The sequence below is a fragment of the Pectinophora gossypiella genome, chromosome 15 (genome assembly GCF_024362695.1).
Source record: "Pectinophora gossypiella chromosome 15, ilPecGoss1.1, whole genome shotgun sequence".
Taxonomy (NCBI): Eukaryota; Metazoa; Arthropoda; class Insecta; order Lepidoptera; family Gelechiidae; genus Pectinophora; species Pectinophora gossypiella.
Genome location: NC_065418.1, coordinates 4,631,866 through 4,652,000, shown reverse-complemented (window position 1 = coordinate 4,652,000; position 20,135 = coordinate 4,631,866). Strand labels below are relative to the sequence as shown.

Here is a 20,135-nt window from a genome sequence, read left to right as displayed (position 1 = left end):
ATACAGTGGGTGGTAGTATGTAACATACAACATACATCATCTGTTAATGAGCCATGTAGTTGTAGTAGTGTATGGTTAAGATATCGGAACTATCAGATCTTCGTACTGGTAAATAGTAACACCCATATTCTAAGATGTTAACTCGAACCTTTAAGGAAGACCTCGAACTTAGCTCAAAATCAATTTCTTAGACGTCGCCTCAACCTTACCTCGAGTTTGCTCCAGTGAGGTTGAGTGGAGGCATGGTGTCATTATTTTCGTAACGGCCTCTATAGTCCAGTGGTTGAGCGTTAGACTCACGATCCGGAGGCCCCGGGTTCGAATCCCGGTGGGGAGATATCACAAAAATCACTATGTGATCCCTGGTTTGGTTAGGACATTACAGGCTGATCACCTGATTCTCCGAAAGTAAGATGATCTGTGCTTCGAAAGGCACGTTAAGCCGTTGGTCCCGGTTACTATTTACTGATGTGAGTAATCGTTATAAGAGCCATGTCAGGGGCCTTTGGTGGCTCAATCATAACCCTGACACCACCTCACAACCCACACGGTAAGAAGAAGATTATTTTCGGATTATTATGTTGGCAATATGATATACTCGACTCCAGTGAGTAGTCCTCCAGTCGAGGACGTAAATGTCAACTTTAAATAAAAAAAACGCTCAGTTGATGTCGAATCGAATGGAGGATGTTTCCAGTTAACTTCTTAGAATACGGATATAATCTATGTAAGTAAAAAATACTCAGTCATAAACCAATCTCTTGCATTACAGTTCGTTCGACTTGAGTAGCTAGCTACATGTATCAATGCTAATACGCTTTCCTTCATAAAACACAGTATCGACTGTCGACTTCCTAGTGTTGGCAAATGATTTCTATTAAAGAGTGATTAGACGCAAATCTTCGTCTGCTTGAGTTCCGCGTCATCGTGACTAGTTTGGGATCTTTGTTGCGGAGTGGCTATAGAGAACGAGTCACTGAAGTGTTTTTAAGTTTAGATTTCTTAATCTTATTCCCTTTGCGCTGTAGTATATCTATTATATTATGAAATCCACACCTAGCTACATTATTTCCCGTACATACATAAATATGGGCATTTGAACTGTTTGATTATTGTATAGACTTCATCATGAAATCCATGCTTCGGAAAGCACGTTAAGTTGTTGGTCCCGGTTATTTCTTACTTATGTAAGTAAGTTGTCACGAGCCATGTCAGGAGCCTTTGGCGGCTCAATAATAACACTGTTGGTAATCCACATCACAATCCACACGATAGAGGATCAAGAAATAATACCTGATTCTGGGTTTACGATAGCTATAGCTCATTGGATTGCGTTGTAACGTAAATAATATTAATGCTTATTATGTACTAATCTACGAAGTACTTATTATAATAAGTAACTTTTTAAACGCCTAAAGTATTACTTTTTAAAACCCAGATTATGACCGGAACTAGCGTAATAAAGTGTTTATAAGTTACCTACTCATTATGCAAAACATTTATGATTTTTCTGAATGTTTTAAAACTTTTTTAGGTAAAAGGGAACCAGTTACGTCATATCTGATTTTAAAAAAAGTAATATAATTATACTACCGTTTTATTGACGGGCCATTTGCGGACGCTGACAGGCGCTACCTTCGTTTGTAAAATTGTATTTTTATTTATTTCATCTTAAAATCAAAATTTTATTTTTATTTATTTCATGTATATGAGTATTTCTGAGTTTATAATTATGGATTTGTGAATTGTCCGAAATAAATAATTGAATTGAATTATATTGAGCTTTAGCCACTGATTCAAAATATAAGTTCTACATTATCGCCCGCTGACTTAGAAGCCACAATTTCACGCGAACGTGCCGGCATTTAATTCCACCAGTTTTCTAACAATATTCCGCTAAATTGTACATTATATAATCTGCTATACTTTAAATAATATACTCTTCTAGGCTCTCTGAAGCGCGACCGAGTTTATAGAATATTTGCAACTACTTACTTAGATGGAAAATAGATAAAAAGTAACGTATTGAATTCGAGAACACGATCTGTATGAAATTTACGCAATATCCGTATCCATTTGAAGATATAAAAACTTCTCTACTTAGGCAAAATATGGTTATAATTAAAGATTCTGCAAAATATTTGTAAAAGTGACTTGTCTTACAAGTAATATATTTTCCAAAGTAAACTCGCTTAGCAATATCTAAACCGTAAGAGAAACGTGAGGTTACAAAAGGTAAAGAAAGTAGGTAAATACCCAACATGAAAACAATAAGGCACCAAAGATATTTAGATTCAGACCAAAATGACAAAGAAGGTTGAAATATATTTCGTGGAAACTGCATTTTCCACTTTCTTACTGTTTCTGAGTCAATTCATTTGTAGAAAAACGTTTATACCACCTTAATAAGTACCTACAAAAAATACTTACACAAACCGCAGTTGATATATTGCTCGACTAGTTAAGAAAGTTAAAATCGGACTCGTTATTTTTATCAAGTGCTGTATGTTACGTTACGTGGGCTATAAAATAACATAAATTTTAACAAGCGTCGCATAATAAAATATATCATTTGACCGCATCAACAGCCATTGCCTTCTCTATTATATTATATTTATATATTTGTATTAGAAGGTTGTGTTCAGAACGGTTTTATAACGTGTATGAATAACTCTTTTGGTTCTATGCCGTTCTGGGAGCGCGTAATAGACATAGAACATGACAGAGAAATTGTGTCCTTTCTAACGTCATTTCCCTAGCGTTATCCCGTTTTTACAGGGTCCGTTAACGTAACCTGAATATTTGACATATCCGATTTTTTTGAGAAACCACTGCCTGTCTGACCTGCCAACCCTACCAACCCGGTTAGGCTACATACCTTCGAAACGTATTTCTCGGGTTTTCCTTTACCGCTGAGCAGGTAATAATCATTTATAATCCAAACATGAATTCAAACAAACAAACATGAATTGAAATTGTGTCTTTTCTAAAAAGACGGACAATATGACCGATAGCCTGATCCCTTGTCACCATAAGGTTCCTTATATCCTTCTTAGGACTTCGTATCGACAGTGACTGCTAGTTTTCTCTGATTACTTGTGGCTCTGCCCCCCATGAGAATTGTATGTATACATAACTTTTTTACCTATCTTTTATGCCTATTACTTTAAGTGGCACTATCTGCAGTCATGGCTAACATATTAACTTGATATAATTAGCTTATAACCGTGCTTCTTTACCGTGCTATATGTTGTTAGACTTTAGGTATCTCAATTCTTTTCGATGTTTCTTGTATAAAAAAACTTAATTAAAAGACTTCGCGTCACGGTAAAGACTTGCGTATTATATAGATTGATAGGTAACGTAGATTATCATACATTAAGGTGCGGTTTTGGCAATAAATAATCACACAAGAGAAAGGAAACGGTTGAGCACAGCATGTGGTCATTAAGGAATCTATCTGGATGACAAATTGTTCATCGTTTTATGTAACAATCTTATATCAGACATGTAATAGCCGATTTACGCTCGTCCACAGGTCATTTTGAGCGAGATGTGAATGATTACCATCACATTATTTTGATTATCTTTTCACGCTGTAGGCTAGGCAGTAAGTACAGAGGTAGGAGGAGTAAGTGTTGAGGGCATTAATAGCATAAAAAATGTGTTTTTCAAATGTGTATCATGTCATGACATAGCACACATGCATGCTCTCACGCACGCACGCTCACACGCACGTACGCACTCACAAACGCACACACACACACACACACACACACATACAATATACACACCTCATACACACATTCCGCGCCAGCTACGTTAATCGACGGCAAAAATAATTTAAAAAAGGAACTAACCACTTTTGTACCATTTTTTTTTGCTTATCGTCTTTGTGTTTATTTATTTTTATTTTCTGTCTACTTCTGTTCTTTCTATGGAAAGAGTGTTTTATTATTAACTTCATCGGTTGAAGTTATTCATCTCACAACTCTTAAATAAGGCTTTTAGACGACGCACTAAGCCGAGGTTCGCTCCCACCTGGGCACCTTCAGGCTTGTGTTAAAGGGTATAGCGAGGTAAGGAAGACGAAATGGCCCCCATGGCCCATGACGGAATTATCATTTGTACTGGTATTGGCACTCTAAAAGAATACGAAATGTAAGGTCGTTGACCCCTGACCTTGACCTGTCTTTGAGATATTCGAGAAACTTCGTACGCGCGCCGAGTTTTTTCAATTTTTTTTTTCCGAAAAACTATAAAAGCTAGAAGGATGGAACCAATTGCGTATAATTAGGGATACTTTGAAAAATATTCTGTATTTTTTTCAGAGTTCTGGTGAAATGACAACTGTGCAAAATAATTAAACAAAATAAAAATATATTGTTTTAGTACTGTTCTGTTATGTTTACCGCGCCAAAAAAAATATATAATACTCTTTGATTTATATACTTACACCACACAAAAACTGATCAAAATCAAAGAGGCGCTTCTTGAGTAATTATGAATTTACTTAGTGTGCGTACGGCTGGTAGGAACTAATTAAAGAGGTCGTTTTTAGATTAATTATTATAATTACATGTTAAACATAATTTCAATCATCATCATCACTATTTTCATTTATTACAACATTGATTGCATCATTTGAAAATATTTTCGACAGAATTTCAGCAGGACGTAAAATGCGAGATAGATATCTCTCATGAGCTAAATAATATAATTATTACACTTGCGACATATGAAAATCGACTTGCGAAAATCATATTCTGGGCAAAAGAAAACCCATTTATGCAAACCGTTTACAATCTGTACTACGAACGGGTTTATAGTTGATTTTGGTGGGCCACGATTTCGACGTAATAGAGTTTTAAGTTTAGCATCCTGTAACACTTTCTTCATAATAGTGGCATCATTTTCCGTACCATAAATTGGCCCCATTTAGGCCATCTTTTGTCCAGAATACGATTTTCGCAAGTCGATTTTCACATGTCGCAAGTGTAATAATTATATTATTTAGCTCATGCGAGATATCTATCTCGCATTTTACGTCCTGCTGAAATTCTGTCGAAAATATTTTCAAATGATGCAATCAATGTTGTAATAAATGAAAATAGTGATGATGATGATTGAAATTATGTTTAACATGTAATTATAATAATTAATCTAAAAACGACCTCTTTAATTAGTTCCTACCAGCCGTACGCACACTAAGTAAATTCATAATTACTCAAGAAGCGCCTCTTTGATTTTGATCAGTTTTTGTGTGGTGTAAGTATATAAATCAAAGAGTATTATATTTTTTTTTTGGCGCGGTAAACATAACAGAACAGTACTAAAAAAATATATTTTTATTTTGTTTAATTATTTTGCACAGTTGTCATTTCACCAGAACTCTGAAAAAAATACAGAATATTTTTCAAAGTATCCCTAATTATACGCAATTGGTTCCATCCTTCTAGCTTTTATAGTTTTTCGGAAAAAAAAAATTGAAAAAACTCGGCGCGCGTACGAAGTTTCTCGAATATCTCAAAGACAGGTCAAGGTCAGGGGTCAACGACCTTACATTTCGTATTCTTTTAGAGTGCCAATACCAGTACAAATGATAATTCCGTCATGGGCCGTGGGGGCCATTTCGTCTTCCTTACCTCGCTATACCCTTTGTACCAGGTAAGAGCTCTTAGCGATTCCCATTTGACGACCAAGTAGTTTATAAACCATGTGAGGGAAATGTTAAGTCAAAAAAAAACAGTTAAAAAAGCTAAATTACAAGCCAAAACGAAACTTTAAATTCCAACTCATTTAATTCACGACAGATGAAAACACCCTAATGCCATATGCGATCGCATCCCGTCTTTGTATAGGTTATTGTTTCGGACAGTTTCACACGAACTTTTACTTTCCTCGTCTAGAGATCTACGCAAAAAGCTCTTTATTCAAACTACATGCACGATCTGTACACAACGCATCTATGAGAAACATGATCACTTCATTATAGCGCTCATTATATGATATATACTATAGGTAGGTTAAGACCTGTGAATTCGTAAAATTTCCAGGAATTAAAGATTTTTCTGTGTCAGGAAAACAATGATGGGCAAGAAAAGAAAATTAACAATAATACCTAATATGGAAATGACATACAAATAACAATATATATTTTACCTATCAAAAGCATCGTCAAAATTTATAAAGGATTACTTATCATTTGTAGTCGACGATCTTATCTGATTTCAGACACTTTAGTAAAGGTTTCTTAAAAAAATAAAGTTTTCAATAAGCAATTATCATTTTATCACATGCTCTTTATCTAATAACTTGCGCAAATTCGCTTTACTTAGTTACTCTAAAATGATATATATTTTTCATTATGTAACACTTTTGTTAACACAAAGACAGAGAGAGACTCGAGGCCTTTGAAATGTGGTGTTGGAGGAGGATGGAAAGAATAAGTTGGATAGTAAAGAGTAAGGGAAAAGAGGCAAATATTGAGAGTTATTGAGAACAGAAGAAGCAAGATGACTGGACATTTAATAAGACACGACGAATTTATTGAAAACATCATAGAAAGGAAAGAGGAAGGGGAAGACCAAGAAGAGCTTACATGGAACAGATTAAAGAGAAGGCGAACGTCGTGTCTTATAAGGAAGTGAAGGAATTGGTCTTTGATAGACAAGAATGGAGAATGATTCACCGACAAGAGCGTGGCTCTTAAATTAGTGATGAACACTTTTGTGCAAGTACTTAGCATTAAGCATTCCTAACTTTCAAACAAACTGTTTTATTCCAATTTCTTCTAACGAAGCCGCAAAATGTTCATCACAGCTGACCTGACACGTAAAGGGTCTACATAATGTGATGCATCATTAAGATTACTTGCAACATCATCGTTTGAAATAAATCAGATATGTCATCTTGGTTTCTCTTACATGACATATCATATAATTTAGCCATGGATTGCGTGGTTCGTACAAATTCAGAGTGGCCCAAAGGTTCACGTTCAAAATGAAAAATGAAATAGAAGGGCTCATTGGCTAGCAAAAACACCCCCATGTATGTTAAGCAATTTTTACGGTTTAGGAGATATGACCCATTTTGTACTTTTTTCAAGATTTTCTTCTACCTTACTTCAGAAATCATAATTTTGTCGGTCTCTCTTTCTTAGTAATTCTTTTATTTTACTTCGTACCTATTCCTAAGGAAATGGACCACTAGCTGAAAAATAAACAGCCAAATTAAAGATAAAAAGAAAGTTATTGGAAGTCAAAGTGATAATTTGACCAAAATTGTTACGGTTGTTAAAACTAAGCCGAAGACACATGAGGTAGTAATGGACCCTGAAAGTATAGGAATAATAGTAATAGGAAGCAGTTTACATCCCGCTCGCGTCAGACAGTGTACAGCGGGGTGGAAGGAAAGAGGGAACGACTGCCCCATTTTTCCCTTAAAAAAGTAGCATGGAGAATACTACATCGACAAGAGCGTGGCTCTTAAATTAGAGATGTGAAATGATTTAGATAGTAGGATGGTAGGGTATAGCTCTGATATGATTCTCAAAACTGAATTTTGATATGAAGATGCTGATTGTAGTAACACGAGTAGCTACATAGTTCATATTAAAATTGTGCAAACTTGTTTTTTTATGGAATATGGTTTGCGATGGACGCCATCTCGATGGAAAGTGACAATGCGGTCAAGCGTAGAATATGCTAGTCTAGAAATTGTTCATTCATTCTAGGCTGATTTAATTAACTTATATTGTTATTGTTGGTTATAAAAAGATTTCTCTTGCATATTTTAAGCTTGTTAAAATGAAAATTCATTTGGCTCTTTGTATCTTGAGTCAGGTTAGTAATTGTTCTAAAGAGAATTCAAATGAAATATATGCAGCTTTACCTATAGTAACATACTTTATGAAGCCTTTTTATCTCGCCACCTTATAGTGAAAACCACGTAAGCGTCTTTTTGAAAAGTCACATTCTCATGTAATTTTCTTCGACAAAACCTCTATTTCTTTCCAATTAATGTCATTCCAGGTAAAATTTGAGACCAAACATTTGTAGCTTGTTTACGATTGCGACGTTTTGTTAACAAATATCACATCAGAATGTTTTTTTTTTTTCGATTGTAATTTGTCGAAGATGTAGGTATACGAATCGCTAGGCTTAAGTGGAGATTGGCAAGGCACTTGGCAAGACGGAAAGACAACAGATGGAGTAAGGCTGTCACTGAATGGTGGCCAAGGGATGGTATGCGATATCGAGGTAGACCACCAGCCCGGTGGTCGGATGACATTGTGAGGTATGCCGGAAAGCAATGGATGAGACTTGCACAGGACCGGAAAGGATGACGGGAAAGAGAGGAGGCCTATACCCAGCAATGGGTGGACACAGGCTGAGTCGATAGATAGATGTAATTTTTCAAAAAGCGCTCACACAATGTTTACTAAGAAGGTGTAAACAATTTGCGCCTGGGATTTCTTTTTGTAGTTTTCATAATCAAGACAAAAAGTTAATATTATAGTTGGGAGAATCTCCGTATATTTTGACAATAGAGCACAAGTTTATAAATGTCTCGGCCGGATTATTGTCAACTATGTAATGTTTAGCAAATATTGGTGTCCGGTGAATGGTTGAAAATTTTAGTTTATATGTTTAGTTCCTTTCAAGTAATGCATCCAAGTAATGTGCCGGTAGCATGACGACAATATATGGCATATGCGCGCGCGAGGAAGCGAGGAATGTCGTCGTATTTTTTCTACATTTCAGTACCGAAATTGTACGATAATTGGCAACACTGACATGTGCAGCAACGATATTTTTAAGTAGCATTACTATTGAAAGTAGCCGTTTATAAACCACTCGGAAACGTTTCTCTGCTTCTGTATTTGAAATCACGTAAAATGCAAATTACCCAGTGTATTTCAATGAGTAGCATATTTATAAAGGCAACTGCTAATATGAATTTATGTATGTCTGTAAACTTCTTACTCCCTTTTGGTTAACTTACAACTCAAAACCTCCTACTTATTTAAGTGCTTTGAAAATGATGTGACATTCTCCTTGTCCTCTCTACCAGTTGTAGTGCCCTCCCCGGGTCCATGTTGATACTATAATACTTACTACTGTATATTTATAACAACACATTTTTTACGAACACATGGTCGCAATAAAACATTCCTATTTCTATATCAGTCGTGTAAAAATTCGTCAAAAGTCACTGGCACATGCCCTTTAGATTTTTCATCTCTCCTATACAGGGTGTTAGTAACATCGCAACGAAAACTGAGGGATGATTCGACCATGATTATGAGTTGATATCAAGTGGAATTTTCCGTCGCAAAATTCATGTATTTCTTGTTTTGTTTTTTTTTTGTTTAAATTGAGTAATCCCACTCTGTATTTTGTTACGATGTCACTAATACCCTGTAGTTGTATCGTATGTAACTCCATACGTCACAATCATAATAAATATAAATAATATTCAGTTTTAAAGTAACTTCCAAGAATAGGGCAAAATAATTTCCAACAGGAAGTAAATAGTCTTGCGTAACCGTGACTGATATCGTAAACAACGATTGACTCGAGAGAGCATTTACCGATTCTTCTCGGCAATTGTCGACCCTGCAAGGTGCGACGCAATTTCGCCACAAATGTCATAATATACAACAATAGTATGAAAACAAAAGTGAATAAATTCTAATTGGATAAAAGTAAAAGTACATAAGTGTCCGCCATTGTTTTTCGTTTAGTTGCACGCTGGTGAGAATCTCTTTTATGTTTCAACATCTTCCGTGTGTGTTTCATGTTCTCAAGCTAATAGCTGTTGAATATTATTGCAAGCAATACGTACTCACATACTAAGATCACGCCTATTTCCCAATGAAATATTATAGAGGTACAATAACATAAGTAAAAACCTGTGCATTTTTGTTACCCATAATGAGAGACTTTCCTAGGTACTTTCCCAAAAAAAAAATAGACTGCAATGTCCAAACCTTCGTTTAAAAAACCTTCTAACACATGGATGACGACATATTACGCATCTTTTATCTTAGTTTTTGGGTATAAATGATGACTCTTGTTATTACCAGGCACAACACATCTTTCACCCATTATTATTATGATCAAAATAAAAAGAAGCAATATAGGTAGTAATATAGTTGTATACATATCTGATCCAAATATCTAGCAACGCTTATAATTATATATGTCTCTGTCATAACATTATATTTTTGAATAATTATTTATTCATTCACAATTTACATAACAGGCAATCCCAATTCGACTATGTAATCGACTATGTATGTAATACTTAAATATTATAAACTCAAGAGTTTTATAACTAAGTCTGTGAATTTCGTTAACGAACACGTAAATAGATCGATGTCAGTATGGAGTTCGGAGATAGTATTAATAGTCTTTAGTGCGTGTGCTAATGGAGCGTAGCTGCCGAGGTTGGTGCGCGCATTGGGCACAGCAAACATAAAATATTATGTACCCGAGCAATGAGAAAATAGGTCATTATCACGTTAAATCTGGACAACGCCATCTACATTTTTTTGAGGATCGTTGTCTGGAGAGTCCCTCATTGAATGGAGTAGTCACAGCCGTCAGAGTAAGACTTTAAGAAAACAAATTGTAAGAAAATGTCTTTAAATATTTGCTATAGTAAAGTGATAGTTCACGTCAATACAGTCGTAAGGCCGAATGTCCTTTTAAAATGAAAACCCTATTGTGTCTGGAAATCTCGGCCTTAGGAGGTTAGCGTCTTTTTTGATTTCTGTCAAACCTAGTACGACAAATAGCAATGCAACATCATTACCTATTTGCTTTGCTTTTTGCGGCAAACTCCACGGAAAACATAAAATATTAAGGTATTAAAATAGGTTTTTTGGAAGCTGCGGTCTTAACATAATATAAAAACAAATTGCGTTCGAATTCGAACTTAGAAAGTTATTGGATAACAATTTGCCTGAATGACTGAATGTTTGTAAATTGATCAAAATTGACATTATAATGTTAATTGTTTAGTTTCGATAGAAAATTAAACAACAGTGAGAAGCGGCGAAGTTTTGGTTTAGAAATGTTGAGCCAGAAGTTTATTAAAGGCTTTCAAGATCCAGCATTTTTGAATAGGAATGGAGTAGGTATGAGGAGTCTGTTTATGGATATTTGATAATTATAATTTTTAATTAGCGTTTCGAAGCGAATAATAGGTACGTAATATTATATATATGCGTTTACAGAAACTGTTCGAATATTCAAACAAATATGACTATAGAAATCTCTGAAAACCGCAATTTTAGATAAAACTCAAGCTGACAACAATTGGCAATAGGCTTTTACAGCTTATACTTTCTCACTAATGCTCAAAGTACAGAACATAATAATAAATAGTGACCATTTAGTGTATTTAGAAAATAAATGATTTCTAAGTGAAAATTTTGTATCTCGGCAGATGGGCGGTGTCAACGGTGATGACAAGGCAAAACAATATCCAGCTGGCCGATTGTGACGTCACAGCTTTTATCCCACTGTGGGATATGTGCAACCATGAGCATGGCAAGGTAAGAAATCATCATTATTAATTTAAGAGCCACGCTCTTCGCGGTGCAGCATTCTCCATTCTTGCCTATCAAAGGCCATTTCTTTGACTCTTTTTCTTCGAGGATATGATATCTTTTGTATGGTTTGTTTTTGGACTGTGACTTTATCTGTGTTGGTCTAGTTTTCCCTTCGCGGATCAGAAGGCCAGACAGGCGGTCGCTTCTATAAAAACCGACCTGTAAAATCTCCAGGTTAGGTAAGCGGACCATGCGAAAACGGGATAACGCTAGGGAGATAATGATGATTTTTATTGTTTTAGTAACTTTTCGAAGTTTTACTATCTTTACCAATTTTTAGCTTCCTACATTTAAAACCGCGTAAACTTCACCCCGCATTTTAGGGAAATGGGGGGTTAGAAAGAGACAAAAATAGCTTATCACTCTCCATCCCTTCAACTATCTCCACTTAAAAAATCACGTCAATTCGTCGCTCCGTTTTGCTGTGAAACAAGGACAGACAAACAGATAGACACACACATACACTTTGTCATTTATAATATTAGTATGGATTTATAACAGTTACGCGTGTGCGTAACGAAAAAATCTGACTCAGGCGGGATTGGAACCCGCAGATATCGTAGAGCTGGGAAATTACATAACCAATCCTCTTCTTATCTATGGATTTTTTTTTCTGAATATTTCGATATATTTTATTTAATTTTTTGAATATATTGTAGTCAAGCTTAATGTTGTAATATATTAATAATAAAATACCCAAAAAAGAAAATGATGACATACTTACACACTTTCGGGTTTGGGTCAAGTAAAAGGTTTCCACAGTGTTATTAAAAGGCAGTCATTCAACACTAAGAGTAATTAAATATTAGATAACTTTAGTTAATATGACAATAATTACGAGCAATTTCCTGCAATTTGTTATGTAATGTCTACTGCGTGATATTAAATAAATGTCTACTATGTGGTAATACATATTATGCGGAAAGTGAAGAACTTAAAGTGGTACCTAACCTTTCATAATATTTTATAACCCTATTACTTGTCGTACCTACTAATGAAAGAAACAAACTCGTGTTTGTAATACAAAAGTAGTAGTAGATAATGTTTACGACCAAGTCAACCATAATTAGGTATTTTAAACTATAGCTGATGAATGCCATCTATTTAGTGACTATGATTTGACTAATACGGTATTACTAGAGCGGTTTATCAGCCCATCACCCATCTTGCACTTTGTTCCAAAGAATCCAGTCCCTCTGGCGGTTTTCATGACATGACCGGGAAGCAGCTGAACGCGGTCTACGTTTATTATTCGCTTGCTCAGTCTTTAAATAAAAAAAAATGTGAAATGTAATTTCAGATTACGACAGACTTCAACAAGGAGTTGAGCCGGGGCGAGTGCTACGCGCTACGAGACTTCAAGCAGGGCGAGCAGGTCTTCATATTTTACGGTGCTCGCTCCAACGCCGATCTATTCCTTCATAACGGGTAAGCACAATGTTACACACCGGTCGCTTCATACAAATATTTTGATCTTACACAGACACTGCACAGTGTGTGCCGCCTTTAGCCGTGCGCGCCTCCGTGGTCCAGTGGTTGAGCGTCGGGCTCACGATCCGGAGGTCCCGGGTTCGAATCCCAGTGGGGACATATCACAAAAATCACTTTGTGATCCCTAGTTTGGTTAGGACATTACAGGCTGATCACCTGATTGTCCAAAAAGTAAGATGATCCGTGCTTCGGAAGGCACGTTAAGCCGTTTGTCCCGGTTACTACTTACTAATGTAAGTAAGTAGTCGTTACATGAGCCATGTCAGGGGCCTTTGGCGGCTCAGTAATAACCTTGACACCAGGGTTGATGAGGTTGGTAATTCACCTCGCAACCCACACGATAGAAGAAGAAGCCCTGCGCGCGGGAGAGACAGACAGTTCTTGCGCGCTCTTTACTCCTTACCGTCTTGCGGAGTGAAAAGGATACCCGATTCGCGGTTGAGGTAGACAAGTTGGTATCGGTGCGGGGCGAAGAATTTTGAAAGAAATGAGTGGTACACGCTTACGACCTGCAATGGTTTCCCACCAATGATATTAAGTACATAATATATATTTCTCACCAAGACCATAATATTCGGTATAGTTGGACGACGTCCTCTGCTTCTACTGATGTAAGAGAAAGCAAACACTATTTACTTTTGCGTGAAAGATTGAACAAAACAAAAAAGATGTTGATTTCACGTTTGTCGAAATTTATCTCGCCTCGTCCTAAAGCAGGCGTGAAGAGACTCGCCATTTTATATTACTAGTGTCACACTTCCGACACTCTATATACAAAATCTTTCTAACCGTGTGCTGCCTCACCGCGTAAGTGTGAGCGAGACAGACAGTATGCGCGCGCCTTGCCGGCGGTATATGCGCGCGCTATATGGCCGACTAAGGGTGGTATTAATAAACTAATCTCAGCATCGAGACTGCCCTCAAGATCGTGTCAATATGACAGCTCTTATATAAAACGGGGACTTGAACATGATCTTGAGGGCAGTCTCAGCTGAGATTCGTTTATTCTTCTATCGTGTGGATTGTGAGGTGAATTATCAATCCCATCAACTCAGGGTTATTATTCGTTTATTAATACCAGCCTAAGACCCAGAGGGGGTGAGGTAATTCTAGCTTGGCGTCCAATACGAATTGGTGCGGGCGGACAGTTACCGTTATATACGTAGTATTATTCTTTATTATATCACGTTGGTCTAACAGAAAGCGCGGTGAGGTGTGGGTACTTAGTTCATCTTGCGATGGATGTACCTCTGACTACCCCAATTGGGATATAGTCGGGCGCTTATGTTATGTGCTGGCGTAACCAAGTACTTTTTGCCTATTGAAGTGAATCATCGTAATACGAAACAAAATATTTAAGCAACAAGACTCATTAGAGTTAAGAAATATTTTTTTTTAAGTAACTCCATGGTCTATCGAATCTATGGTATTTATGTTAGGTACATATGTTAAATCAATTTGACAGCTTAACGAATTTCCGATTTCAAAGGGCTCCGTGACATGAGTCAACGTAAGTTTCGTGTTGTTTGATAACAATCATTTGTAAATTTACCTATTTAAAATTACCTTTGACACACAAAATTTATAGAATGTTGTAAATTTTGTGTGCCAACTTTGTGTTTGTGAGAACCAGGTAGTTGTGTTATTGAATAAAGCTAGGAATTTGTTAGGCAACATAATTCAACTCGTACATTTTAAACAGTGTGCAATATGAAATCGTACACATCATGATATGCGTAGCTTTTTGATAGAAAAAATACGAATTTACGCCTACATCCCCAATAAGAGCGTCCCTAAAAACAGTGTAATACAACTTTCGGCCGCCGATAGAGGTAGAACTCAAAACTTGCCGTACAAACTTTACAAATAGGATTCACCTACACTTACATTAGATTTAGGAGGCACGTTAAGCCGTTGGTCCCGGTTACTACTTACTGATGTAAGTATGTAGTCGTTACATCAGCCTTGTCAGGGGCTTTTGGCGGCTCAATAGTAACCCTGACACCAGGGTTGATGAGGTTACTCCACCTCACAACCCACACGATAGAAGAAGAAGATTAGATTTATACATTGTTTTAAGTTTACGCGGTTATTATCATAATTAAAGCACATAATAACGGGTTCTTACCGCGTTTAAATGGGGATATGAGACTCCCGATATTTCGACACTGTTGCAAGTGCCATGATCACGGGATGACTGATGAGATTGGAGTGGAGTAGGTAGATCCATAATTTTCTACGGGCAGACATATCTGTCTACCCTCTTTCTTTGCCGCTTGTTTATGTTTTTGATATCGGAATGTTCGGAACCATCTGAACTCGCACCAAGCGGTAAGAACCCGTTATTATGTGCTTTAATTAAGATTAGATTTAGGCGTAATCCTAAGCTTTTTTGACCTGATTTATTTATTTTGAGAAAGACTTACACGACCATAAACAAATCCTAAAAATAATTAGTAGACATTAACTAAAGGCTAATTACAAGTCTCCACCTAATAGGTAGTGGCCAAGCTACCTACCCTTTTACAGCCATAAAATTTAGTAAAGTACAAACATTTCACATTCACAAACTAGGGCTAATAAGTCACCTGTGTCACAAAGAAAGTTAAAGCAAATTTTGGTCGCATCATGGAAACTTTAGAACAAAACAGGTCAAAATCGTATTCAGGTGATAAACTGTTAAAACTGTCAATAGATCGTATCAAGTATGTATTATGCGTATAGTTAGTCCTGTCGAACATGATGGATCATCTGTAAGAGCGATAGGCTGATCCCCTATCATCATATGGTTTATCATTATCCACCTTAGGACTTTGTATCAAAAGTGGCTGCAAATAGTTTCTTGATTATTTGTAGTTCTGCCCACCCCTTCGGGGAATACGGGCGTGAGTTTATGTATGTATGTATGTTAGTTCTCGCAAAAGGTGCTCAACGGGACGTTGCCTCGAACCGTGGATGTAAATCAAATCTACTAAGATTTGCCGCATATGGTATTAACTACTTGGCCGGAGTAATCTTAAGTATGTATGTAAGTATATAGATTACTCTACTAGTTAAGGAAGCGATTGAAGTCTGATGTAACAAGTGAAGTTTGCGGTCGTAATCGTGATGACTTGACGCGTTGCGGTCAAATTATCGCAAGTTACCAGAGAATAGCAAACATTGGCGTTACGAAACTGGGTGTTTGCCTATTAGGAGTGCGGTTTTATTTTCCTGTTCCTGCAAAAAATATATTATGTACAGAAAAAGCTTTCAGTTCAGCTTGTTGCACACAGATCTGCGTTTATGAACGAAAAGCAAACGGTAATCTGGTCATCACTGATTTAAGAGCCACGCTCTTGTCGGTGTAGCATTCTCCATGATACTTAATCTGGTACATGCTTTACAATACATTACAATACAAAAACGCTTAAAACACATAATAACGGGTTCTTACCGCGTTTAAAATGGGGATATGAGACTCCCGATATTTCGAAACTGTTGCAAGTGCCATGATCACGGGATGACGGTAATAACCCGTTATTATGTGTTTTAATTATGATAATAACCGCGTAAATTTAAAACAGTGCAAAAACGCTTTATTGCACAGTTAAAACTAGCCTCGACGCTCATAACTGTCATAGCACAAACAGTCACTATGTTCAAACACAGTTTCCATACGTACACATATTACTTCATAGGATGATGACAATATTTATAAATAAACCGTAAAGTATAATTCTAGGCTCCAGGCTAGCCTAGGGTCTATTGTATATGAAACATAACAAGGTATAATGTCTGTAAGACCAAGATTTAACGTTATGTGCTCATAACATTGCATCATATCATAGAATGTGCGAATCATAACAGTTCTTATGTCACGAAGTGTATGACTGTTCTACAAAACCTCTTAACGATTGTGAAGTAGCTTTCATATACTCTATGTGTTTGTTTCATTGAAACATATAAGTGCTGAAGAGACTGCCGTAAATAGAGAACTATGAAAATTTCATAAATAAAAAACAAGAATCGAAACCGAAACAGAATGTTTTTTTCGTTTCATAATAGTTCCAAACAACTAGAAAACTGGTAAAATTTTTAATACCTAAAATCATATTTTGTCATTTAAATCAAATCCAGTTTATTACACAAATACATAGATTAACTTAACACAAAGGAAATACAAATCAATCTAGTATTTCCAGTCCTGTTTTCGTATGATTTACAATTTACAGGAAACCTTTATGCACATAATCCCTATTAAGGCACCAGGAGGGTTACAAAGGCCACATTGAGCATTTCATTTAAAAACAATATTGCTATTTGATATTTAATAGCAAGATAAGAGAAGAGCATTTTTAGACCCACAGAATATTTATTTTATAAAAATAATCTCTCGTTTCAGCTTTGTTTACCCAAACAACCAGTACGACAGTTTGTCATTGGCTCTCGGCATAAGTGCGAGTGACCCACAACGCGAGACTAAACTAGCGCTGCTGAGCAAGCTGGGACTTGCCGGAGTGACGCACTACAGCCTGTATAAGGGAGACTCGCCGATCAGCGCAGAACTACTCGCGTTTATTAGGATATTCAACATGAATCCAGGTGAGTCGAAATATACTTATACTGAGACTAATCTAGCGGTCAGCTACACCTGGGACCAGTGATGTGCCATTGTAAAACAGCCTAAAGTTATGTAAAAATAGATTTTTTTTGTTACAATACAATACAAATATACTTTATTGCACCAAAATAAAAGGAAATATTCTTGGAAATATTATAAATTGATAGGATCAGGGTAGGTAAAAGAAAGAACAGACAAAAAAGCAACCAGTGCCTTACTATTAAAGATTTTTTACAACTAAAACATTCCCACTTTGAGAACACTGAATTTATAAAAAATGTACAATGATGTCGTGTTTCGGAAGGCACGTTAAGCTTTTGATTCCAGTTACTTAAGTATATGGTTTGCTCGCTAGCACGTAGTCATTACATAAGCCTAGCTTGTAAAAAAACGAACTTGTCAAATCTTCCGGTTAGGTAAGCGTCCCCTGTGAAAAATATGATAACGCTAGGGGATGATGATGCTAGACGTCTTTGGCGGCTCTAAAACATTGACACCAAGATTGCTGACATCGATGTTTTTAATTACTAACGGGTGGTGCATGGACAGGATGAAGATCTGGTTGTTGTAATGGTCACCACCCTCCTCCTGGATTGATGATAGTTGCAGATTCAAACCCCATGTGACTCAGACTTATTCGATTAGATTTTGTCTTTTTAATAATGAGTGTTAACACAAACACTGGAGTGACCCCGTATAGAAAACTGAGGGAGATGTTTCAGCTCATGATTCTGAGTTAATATCAAGTGGAAACCTCAAATTTTATACTATTTTGAATTCCAATTGATATTAACTCAGATACTTACAATCACGAAGTGGATCGTCCTCTCAGGATTCGTTACGATGTCGCTAACATCCTGTATAACAAAAATACATGCATTTTCAGATCAGATCACGAAGTGGATGGGCGTGGGCGTGCCCGGGGACTTGGTGTCAGAGCCCGGGACCTCTTCCATGGTGGAGACAGACATCGACCGCCGCGCCTACTCCTTCCTCCTCACGCGGTGCAAGCTCATCAAGTCTGCCTACAAGCTCGGCGATGCGCCTGATACTATCCCTAAGTAAGATATTCTTGTCTTAAATAAATAGCGGTAAATCTTAATATTTGACAGTCTAGTGGTCAAAGGAGGTCCGGGTTCGATGCCCGATGGGCACATTGTCCAAATCTATGTTCAGATGTGCACGGCGTACGTTAGGATCTACTATTGAACCATGGTAAGTGGTAAAAAGAGATATTTAGATTTGCTTGGCGTACGATGACCTCCGTGGTCCAGTAGTTAAGTCAGACTTACGGTCGAGAGGTGCTGGTTGATTCTCGTATTACTCTTTATCTCGTCCTATATACTCCTTTAAAAGTCACGATTGCACAACACCAGGGAATAAGTACTACCTCATAAACGGACTTTGGCAGTCGCTTCTACAAAATCGGACCTATCAAATCCTGCCAACTTGATTATCAAGACAACTTGCAGCCACTGTTGATACGAAGTCCTAGGAATCCTAAGATGTTAATTAACCTTAGGGTGACAAGGGTTCAGCCTATTGGCCATAAAATTGTCCATTATGTTAGAAGATCACTGTCCCTCTGTCGGGTTTTACGACATGCCCGACATACAAGCATACATGCATACAAGCAGCTTAAGTAGTCCTGCCCTAGTGTAGTTTGCAGGAAATCCCGCAGTCGTTTATAGCGATGTGTTTGACGACGATGATTATGAGAAATAATATTATTTTTTTATTATTCCAGGCAAAAAGTGAGGCTGCTAAAAGTATGCGAAAACGAAGTATTAGATAGTGCCATAAAGTACTTAGAGTCTGCCTTAGAGAAACCATCGGCAGGCGAAATGAAACCGTAATTTAAATTTAAACTTTTAAATACTATTATAACATGTACGTGGAGGGTTCCTATAAAATAAACCAAAAAAATATATACGTAAATATTTCAGGTACCTAATTGTCTGTTTATTAAAAAAATAATAAAATAAACAAGCAAATTGTAGATTTACTGTAGCATTACACTTTGTATACATTATTTTTTTATAACGTCTAATCCTCAATTACTTATGAACCTTTTATGAACGAATTATGAACAAATCATGTCAGTATTGATATTTTTACATCAATAGTTTAAGCCATTTCTTATGTTTTTTTTTATGTTAAGTGTTTTGGTGTTACAACGAAAATCATAGAATTTATACCCGCGTGATTATTTATAAATTTGTTTTTATATAATATAATTTGTGCACTTATGTTGTCGAGTGTAATATATTTTGTTTTTGAAGATTTCGCTTTTATTTATACTATTTATGGTTTCTCATAAACAATAGTTTATTAAAAAGCAAACAAATTACGGCTGTTAGATTAAAATCAAATCAAATCTTTACCGCCTTATTACAAAACGAATATGTCGGGTTTAAA

The 20,135-nt window shown here is 36.5% G+C and overlaps 1 protein-coding gene across 1 annotated transcript in view; it reads left to right on the top strand.

Annotated features, from left to right (window-relative positions):
- LOC126373139 (actin-histidine N-methyltransferase) overlaps positions 1–19,697 on the top strand; it is a 50,567-nt gene extending 30,870 nt beyond the window's left edge. The window contains exons 5-9 of the mRNA XM_050019164.1: positions 11,458–11,566; positions 12,924–13,051; positions 17,499–17,698; positions 18,604–18,778; positions 19,465–19,697. Coding sequence (XP_049875121.1) covers positions 11,458–11,566; positions 12,924–13,051; positions 17,499–17,698; positions 18,604–18,778; positions 19,465–19,573 — 721 coding nt within the window. The 3' untranslated portion in view covers positions 19,574–19,697. The remainder of the gene's footprint in view (positions 1–11,457; positions 11,567–12,923; positions 13,052–17,498; positions 17,699–18,603; positions 18,779–19,464) is intronic.
- The last annotated feature ends 438 nt before the right edge of the window (positions 19,698–20,135 follow it).